The following is a 9,540-nucleotide window of genomic DNA, read 5'->3' on the forward strand; positions in this document are numbered from 1 at the left end:
TCCGACCTGTTATCACTGACCAGACTGCAATTATAACCAGATCAATTTATTAATGGCTCTGATTATAACTGGCTGGACTCAATGATATGGCCTGTCAGAGTTAGGTAAATATCCTTAAGCCAAACTAGGACTTGACCGTATGCTACAACGCCTTGCAGTTCGCCTCAGTGATTTACATTCGTACTAGTCATCTAGCCTATATTATTAGCTAGCACACAGAAGTCATGATGACAACGATTAAGCTAGAGAGGCTGTAACATTTGCTCTCACTCACCAACACCGCAGCTCCCTGACTGAAAAGATAAAGCACGTTCTTCAAACCCTGTCTGTTTCTTTTACACCTTCACGAGGATTATTTCTTATCAACGTTAACGGTTTTTAATCGTCTTTTTTTTAAACGTCTCAACAGAGGAGATGGGGATCCCATTCACCTCAATGTCGGCCAAACTGAAAGTTTTCACACTTGGCACCAATGTGCGTTCACGCGCTACACAGTGACGTAATGACCCTTCCTTCTTTTATAGTTTCCTTGACACAAGCCAGGAAGACATAGTTGTGGGAATCAAACGGATGTTTTATTTACTTCGAATGGTCTCTGTTTGGCGAGGGGGTCGATGATGATGAGCGCACAGTGCAGACGTTTCTGAATGGGGACAGATGTGTTTCCTTTTACAGCGACATGCATGCAGAGATATCTGCAGCACAAGCACCCGAAGCTAACATGGGCATGGCTAATGTTAGCTAACTAACAGATGTGTTTTAACAGAGACGTGGACCCCTGGGTGTGGAGGATTACTACGCACAACGAACGCAGGCACACGGCTGGAAGCTACGGCCAAGCGTTAGCTAATGAACACAGCCAGCACTGTAGAAAAGTTAGCCATGTTAGCTCCCAGGCGGGTGCTAAAGTTCGTAGCATGCATAATCCTTCACTCATCGGGATAGGCTAAAGCTAGAGAACGGCTCAATATTTATAAAATTGATCCCCCGGTCTGGTCTGTATGGAATGTAAGCTGCTGTCCTGTTTAAATGTACCATTTAAATGCCAATAAAGAAAATAAACATGGTCACATTGTATGATTTCTTGTCCAATTACACCCGCTTCACTTTACAGGTCCGGTACCATGTAAATACATATGAACGCAAATATGTTGTTGTATAATTATTAGCCACGTTACTGTGTAACAGTTTTTTTTGTTAAGATCTAATTAGAAATAGTTCATACGTTGTTAGGGACCTGTAAAATGAAGGGTTACCAATTTTTCTTTACAGCACAAAAATGCAGCATTTTCTTATTCCTGGATTTATTGGGACTTGCTGACAAATGTAGGCTACCCTTCATTTTCTGTGGCTGAATTCAAGATATCTTGATGAAGTAAATATCCATTCATCTGTTTTTCTCATGGTGAGGAAGCACCAAAGTTTGCTTACAGAATAACAAGGATTTAGCATATACTTTGAAATAAATATTCATGATTTTACTGAATTTGACTCTGTTCCTCTGTTGGGATTTAGCTTGATCTCTAACTTGAGAAGGAAACGAATGCGACAGTGTGAGACAATTTAGTCAGTCAGTTGGCAGCTCCTGAGAAAATATTCAGATGATTGACATGACTGTTCATCCCCAGCAAGATGAATGGAAGCAGGTAGTGTTATTACTACTTGTCCTCCATAGACCAGGCCCTTGCTGTGTGCACCTGTGTGCAGCTGAAGTGGCCTCAAATGTGTTGCTAGTGGATGAAGCTCCACACTGTGTTGTGTGTCTGTAATGTTTCACCACACAGAGACACCCTACATCTGGTGATCGTGTCCTGAGACGTGCAGCGTCACACTGAGCCTTTCATTGAAGCTAGATCCTGATAAAGGCAGATGCAAAAACTCTAATCTACAGTGAAACAACGGTCTGTCGGTGGGCGTGTCCTGACGGTCCAGGTGTGGATTAAAGCAGGTACATTTCTACTGAGACTCACAGACCGCCGCATCAGACCGGATCCTCACCTGCTGAGTCGACACTCCTCTCTGATCTGAACTCTACCGAGCAGACGACACAGCACAGAGACAGGTGAGGTTCCTCTACTTTACCATCAGAGATATTTTGTTTTCATCATTATGATACTCAAAGAAAGCAAAAACAATAAAAATAATGATAACTTTATTTATGTAGCACTTTTCTTAACATGGTTACAAAGTGCTTGGACAGTGACAAGGAAACAATATAAAATAACTTACAAGATAGATAAAAAATTGAATAAAATACAATAAATATCAATCAAAGGCTTGTTTAAAAATATGTGTTTTTAGTTGAGGTTTAAAAGAAGATAATAGCTGTACGAAGTTTGAACGCTAAGTTATTCCACAACTTAGGTGTCCTCGTAGCAAAAGCCTGGTCGCTAACCTAGACTCAGGAACTGAAAAAGCTTGTTCTGAAGACCTGAGGGAACGCCTCTGTACATAAAGGGTTAAGAGTTCAGAGATGGAGGTTGGGGCCAAACCATTTACGGTTAAAGTTTGTTAGTCCATACAACAGTCCTGGAGCTTGCCAGCTGAAGTACGTAGCAGCATTCTCCAAAACAACTGAAGTTGCTGGAGACCGGTCTTCACAGTTCAAAAAATGGAAAATAACCATAAAATGTCTCCATGCAGCTCTCACAGCAGACTCCAAATCTCCTGAAGCCAAACGATCCCAAAGTGACTTGAAAAGACATTTACACCATTATTTATCTGAAATCGCCTCTAGCTGTTATTTTCAAAATACGTCACGTTTGCACCCCGGCCTCGACAGGTAAGACTCGCTCCAGTTAGCAGAAACAAGACTTCTGGTTTGGCCGTTTAGCCTTCAAAATAAAAGCGTGAGATTTTAAATAGGTAGAAATACTGTTTTAAACCAATTACTTTGTATTTAATCGTCAAATTCAATAAGTGAGCACCCATATTAATGTTTCATGTCCACTTCAGTCTCTGTTCTGTATGTATTCTGCACAGTGTAATACATGCAGCGTTTATAGTTAAAATGGCACATATTATGGCATTTTTCATTATTATTATGAGATCAAACATTAATATGGGTGCTCACTTATTGAATTTGACAATTAAATACAAAGTAATTGGTGCACACAGAGATTGCCTAACAGCTTGGTTGTTGAGAAGCGTCTTTGGTTTTTGTAGTATTGTTTTTTATCCTTGTACTTCATATTTTGATAACAGTAGCTTCTCACTATGTAAGCACTGGACAATCAAATGAAGAACCTACATTTTTAAATAAGATAAACAGTGAACCAGTTTTGTCACCAACTTTTAATTATTATACAGCTTTATTTTCCACTATGTAGATAAATAGTGGATTCATAATGTATTTTCCACTATATAGATAAATAGTGGATTCATAAGTTTATTATGAATGTATTTTCCACTATGTAGTTAAATAGTGGATTCATAATGTATTTTCCACTATGTAGATAAATAGTGGATTCATAATGTATTTTCCACTATGCAGATAAAGCATGGGAACCAGCTTGAGTTATGTTATATTCACTGTGTAGATAAACAGTGAACCAGTTTTGTCACCAAGTTTCACCTGTTACACAGTTTTATTTCCCACTTGTTGTTCACTGTGTAGACAATGTAACTCAGTGGATGAACCATTAGGTTATTTTACCAGAATTATCTGCCCCATATGCAATATATGAATTGTTACATACAAACTTCAATACAAAGGTTGTTGATATTTTTATATTGCGTATCTTATTCATAAAGCCTTGAAATAAAAGAAAATAATGATTTTTTCCATAAGGAGTACCATTGCAATTATCCAAGCAGTCTGCATTTACTTACCTGTATGCTATGTATCTGTGTATATCAATGAAAAGTGATGTGTGTGTGTGTGCATGTGTCGTGTGTGTGTGCATGTGCATGTGTAGAGTGTGAGTGAGTGTGTGTGTGCAAGGTATTAACCCAAAACAATTACATATGTCGATCTGGAACCAGATGCTGTGAAAGCTAAATGTCAGTGTGTTAGCGTCAGTAATGCTAAAGCTAAATGTCAGTGTGTTAGCGTCAGTAATGCTGAAGCTAAATGTCAGTGTGTTAGCGTCAGTAGTGCTGAAGCTAAATGTCAGTGTGTTAGCGTCAGTAGTGCTGAAGCTAAATGTCAGTGTGTTAGCGTCAGTAATGCTAAAGCTAAATGTCAGTGTGTTAGCGTCAGTAATGCTAAAGCTAAATGTCAGTGTGTTAGCGTCAGTAATGCTAAAGCTAAATGTCAGTGTGTTAGCGTCAGTAGTGCTAAAGCTAAATGTCAGTGTGTTAGCGTCAGTAGTGCTAAAGCTAAATGTCAGTGTCTTAGCGTCAGCAGTGCTAAAGCTAAATGTCAGTGTGTTAGCGTCAGCAGTGCTAAAGCTAAATGTCAGTGTGTTAGCGTCAGTAGTGCTAAAGCTAAATGTCAGTGTGTTAGCGTCAGTAGTGCTAAAGCTAAATGTCCGTGTTAGTGTCCGTAGCTCAGTGTCAGTGTGATGGAGAAACGGCTAATTTAGCTTCTGTCCTCGCAGATCTGCAGCCATGGACTCAGTGGACATTGATATGCCGGCCCTCGGACGCCCAGTGCACATTGGCATGTTGTACAACATTTGCACTGATAACTTCCTCTCAGGTAAACCTTAATACCTTCAGTTCAGGTATTGAACCTGTTAAACACTCACCTTCATCCCAGGTACTGTCATAATGTCATTACGCTCCTAAGGCTTCAATAGTACACCGCATCATTTCTGAGGTTCTCCAGCAGCAACGTGTTCTGTGTTGACAATGATCAAGTTCTGGGATCACTGAACTTGCAGTAGGTAGCTAGATAATGTTGTGATAAACAAGCAAACTGAATTCAGCCATTGAAACCATTTGTATTAGCTAGAATGCTGGCTAGATAGCCTGCTCTGTTTGCTAATATTAGCTCGCCATGTTAGCTTGATTGTTTTGACTTTCTGTATAGTGGCCTGGTTTGGGAATTTCAGTCTGGGTGACAGGAAAAGACTAGGTAGTCTTGTGAAGGTGGTAGGATCATTGACTTGGACCAGGCCCAGATGAATATCTTCAACAGGCATGTAGTCAGGATGGCCACAGCCATTTTGGACCCTAACCCTAACCCTGGCCACCCTCTGCAGGACAAATCTGATATGCTCCCCATAGGGCGGTGCTTCAGAGTGCCAAAGGTTAAAGCAAAATGGTTTAATGGTTTAGGAACTCTTTTATCCCTTTGGCTATTTTAATTAGCATGGAAATAGATAGATACCTTTTTTATTGAACTAAGGGCTGTTGATTGCTGTGTGGTCACTGTTGTGTGTGTATTTTTTAATCATTGCTGCAAACAGAATTTCCCCTCAGGGAGAATAAAGATTTGATTTGACTTGACTTGAAATAGAAGCCAGCCAAACACCATTATTAACTAGAGTCGGGCAAATAAGATTTTCATAAATTTCGGGTGTGGTGGCTCTGCAGTCTATTAATTAGTCCCTCTTAACAAGTGACCTCTCTGAATGATGACCCAAGGGAACAACAGGAGCCACCTAAATTCTGGACACGTATAACAAATACTGAGACAAATTTAAATTGTAAATCACATTAAAGGTAATACATTTGAATTTAAGCCTCAAAATTGTTGACTGGTCAATCGAAACTGGTGGACTCAACCTGCAAGTTAACTTAATCGAAATCACCTTCAAAATTAAAGCAATATTCCACTTAATTTTAACATGGGGGTTATTTGGCTCTTGACCGCCATGAAAACCAGAATATAAACTAATCACCAAGATCAGATGCCGCTTCCCATTAATTTGAATGAAAACTGACATTGAACATGTTGGTGAACAGATTCAACAACAGATCCTGCTGCTGTGATTTCCAGCTGACTGTTGGTCTTACTTTTTAGAACGTCATTTCGCCAAATAGCATTTTTATTGATAGAAGAGAACATAGCGGAGGAATACCGTTTAGGAGATAGGGAGGCTGGATCTACTTTTATTTTAAATACTAATTTTAGTGTAAACCCCAGAATAGAAATGCAAAATGAGGACGGACCAGTTGCTGCTTTATTGTCTTAAAAGCGGGATCTGTTGTTGAATCTGTTCACCGACGTGTTAAATGTCAGTTTTCAGGAGATTTTCTGTCCTCATTCAAACGCTATAAACTCGTCCAGTTGCATCCGATCTTGGTCAGTAGTTTATATTCTGGTTTTCATGGCGTTCAAGAGCCAAATAACCCCCATGTTAAAACTAAGTGGATTATTGCTTTAAATTTAAAAATAATGACAAGATGAATGGATTCTTCTCGTAAAACTCATTCATCTCCAGTAAGGACTGGGTAGGTACTGTTACAACCTGGCTCGTGTGGGCCGTAACAAAAAGAGAGACATACGCCAAAGTAAAAGTCAAAACAATAATTTATTAAATAAAAATAGTAACACAAAACAAATAACACAAACTACATCAAACCAAAAGAACCAAACAAAAGGTGTGCATAGGTGAGGAGGGAGAGATAGACTGATGTGGGAAGGCTTCTTAATTGCAGGGAGTCCAACGGGCCCAGGTGCCCTCCATCAGTACTAATGATGACCCCTCCCACCATGCTCCTCCAGGAAAGACGAAGCATACATGCAGAACCAGCCAGCAGAGTAGGAAAGTTGTCACAGTACTGATAACTATATGATACTTTCTGTTAGACGTAGCTATAACTCTGATTACCTCTGAGGTTCTTCACTGGGAAATTATCCAAATGCCCTGTAAGGACCGGGTAGCAGTTGATAATTATAGGATCGGTACTGATAATAATAAAAGAAACTGGACGATACCTCCTGGGAGATGTAACTGTAACTGTACTGTCTAACTCCGACTAATGCGCACTAACCACCAGGTAACTTCTGCAAGTTCTGTTGACGGTACTCACATTCGTCTTGCAACATCCGGCAGCTCCCTGCTCTTTCAGCATCGTATGTTCAAGTCGTACCCAGAATTGAATAAAATTGAGGGAAAATATAGTACCCACCACTGAGCATAAGAATATTATGACATCAAGATACTGTCCTGTATTACTGTATTCACTGTAATTTCATTGCTCCATAAATGTGCTGTAAAACATCTGTGGCTATATTTCCTCTGCCATGAGACAGTTATTCACCTCAAGTAATCTATGACTGATGATTTTGATGATCATGACAGTAAATAAAATTAAATTCTTTCCCTTGTCAGGAGTCTTACTGTGGGATGAAGATGCCATTGACAAAAACATACACGTGGACGCAAAGCCCGGCACAAGGTTTAAGTTCACTGCGGAGGACTCCCTCACTGAGAAGACCAAAGCGCTGGATATAAGCGCCTCCCTGAAGGCCAGTTTCCTGGGGGGGCTGGTGGAGGTGGGGGGGTCGGCCAGTTACCTGAAGAACAGAGTCTCCTCCGTAAAGCAATGCAGGATCACAATGAAATACGAAGTGGAAACTGAGTACAAGTATATACATTTTGATGAGCTGGGACAGGTGATGCACCCCGAGGTGTTTGAGCAGCAGACCGCCACCCACGTTGTCATAGGACTGACGTACGGAGCCAAGGCCTTCATGGTCTTCGATCGGACGGCTTCAGATGAAGAAAACAGGCAAGAAATTCAGGGGCAACTGGACGTGATGGTCAAGAAGATCCCTAAAATGGAAATCTCTGGTGAAGGAAAAGTGGCCCTGACAGACGAGGACAAGGAGAAGGTGGAGAGGTTCAGATGCACATTCTTCGGAGACTTCAGACTGGATCACAACCCCTCCACTTATGAGGAAGCTGTATTGGTGTACAAAAACCTCCCAAAGCTGCTGGGGGAGAAGGGAGAGAAAGCAATGCCTGTGAAAATCCGTCTGCATCCTCTGAAGAACCTGGACTCCAAAGCTGCCATGCTGGTTAGAAACATCAGAAAGGAGCTGGTGTCAGATGTGGAGGATGTTATGGAGAAGCTTCATGAGGCCAAGATTAGAGCCAATGACCTGATTACCCAGTGCAAGCTCATCAAGGCTGCCGCCATAGAGGACAAACTGACAACATTTGAGGACGAGCTGGACGATTACACCGTCCCTCTTCAGAAGAATCTGGGCAAGGTCCTGTCAGCCATCCGGGCGGGTAAGGAGGGTGAGCAGAAGCTGGAAAACGTCCTGAAGTTTCATGCTGAGTCATCCTTCAGCTATAGCAAGATGGATAAATGGCTGGATGAGAAAGAGACGGAAATACGGGTGCTGAGAACCCACATCGATCCTCTTCGCAGAAACCCTGCAGTTTCCATTGTGCCTCCAGGCCCGGAGCTTGACCCTTTCATCTTCAATCCCAGAATTGATTGGCTGTATGTGCTGAACTTCACCTCACTGGACTACAAGGAGCCCTACCTCTCCAACCTGTCTGAGTGCCTGTCCATGGAAGAGTTCAAGAAAATGGACGACATCGCTGTAGCTCATCACTGCAGCGTCAAAGAAGAGGCCCAGCCATGGTACAAAGACCCCAGCTTCACCGACAGACTCGGAGGAGTTTTGTCTGGGTTTGAGTATTATGTAGGGTCTTACAAATCCATCATCAGCTACATGCCAGACCCTGAGAAACGAGGAGCCAGTCTTTACCTGTACAATTATGGGAAACTGTATAGTCGTGACTGATCATCACCCTCAGCACCACATCAGTCAGGCGCTGCTTTCCCTGGAACTAATCTTCAGTTTATCATTCGGCTTTTCGATCCAGTAACTTTAAAATTCGGCGTCACATAGAATGAAAACTGCTAATCAAATATTTAGAATTGAAAATATGCATTTATCTGAATATATTAGAATACGCATTTTACAATTTTAAATATGAATGTAAATTAATCACTGTATGTCAACACACACAGGCCTGTTAAAAACACAACATTCATAAGTTTTGTCTCCAAAATGGTTTATTAGTAACCTTAATTCAAATAATCTGAATGAAACTTGCATGTGAACTGAAAATATATTAGAAATAGATTTCAGTATTAATCTTTGAAAAAGTTGTTTTGAATCCCTTTCCATAGTCCAGTCTGACCCAATCAAACATGTATCTTAAATCTAACCTAATCAAACATGTATCTTAAATCTGACTCATGGGTTCCATTAACCCACAATTGCCCATGATTTAGAGAATTTTATTATGCCTTGATGGAATAAAATAAGAAAATGATGTCATTCTGACAGACAGGAAAAAGAATCCGACCAATGTTAAGATTACAAGCTGCAGCTAATATTGAAAACAGGTTTCTGGTGGAGTGGTGATGTACACCTGTTTCCCCCAAATTCACCAGGAGAATCTGTTAACCAAAATGCTAAAGCTTAAACCTGAGAAATTTTAGAAAATGAACTGGCGACAATGCCGAATCCAAATTGAATAAAATATGTAGTCCATACAGGATCTACAGTTATGGTTGTTATTAAAATTCCTGTAAGCAGAAACTCTGCTAACTGGCTAATCGAAGTAGACATTTATATTGCGAGTGAAACATAATAGCTCATGACAGACAAAATTAATT

General features: G+C 40.7%; 1 protein-coding gene across 1 annotated transcript; it reads left to right on the plus strand.

Moving 5' to 3' along the window:
- The first annotated feature begins 1,990 nt into the window (after positions 1–1,990).
- On the plus strand, positions 1,991–8,656 carry LOC139920916 (stonustoxin subunit alpha-like). The gene is made up of 3 exons (XM_078286311.1): positions 1,991–2,062; positions 4,542–4,642; positions 7,227–8,656. Exons 2-3 carry the CDS (start codon positions 4,552–4,554, stop codon positions 8,654–8,656), a joined length of 1,521 nt encoding a protein of 506 aa, XP_078142437.1. The 5' UTR covers positions 1,991–2,062; positions 4,542–4,551.
- The last annotated feature ends 884 nt before the right edge of the window (positions 8,657–9,540 follow it).

Source organism: Centroberyx gerrardi, chromosome 2 (genome assembly GCF_048128805.1).
Source record: "Centroberyx gerrardi isolate f3 chromosome 2, fCenGer3.hap1.cur.20231027, whole genome shotgun sequence".
NCBI lineage: Eukaryota > Metazoa > Chordata > Actinopteri > Beryciformes > Berycidae > Centroberyx > Centroberyx gerrardi.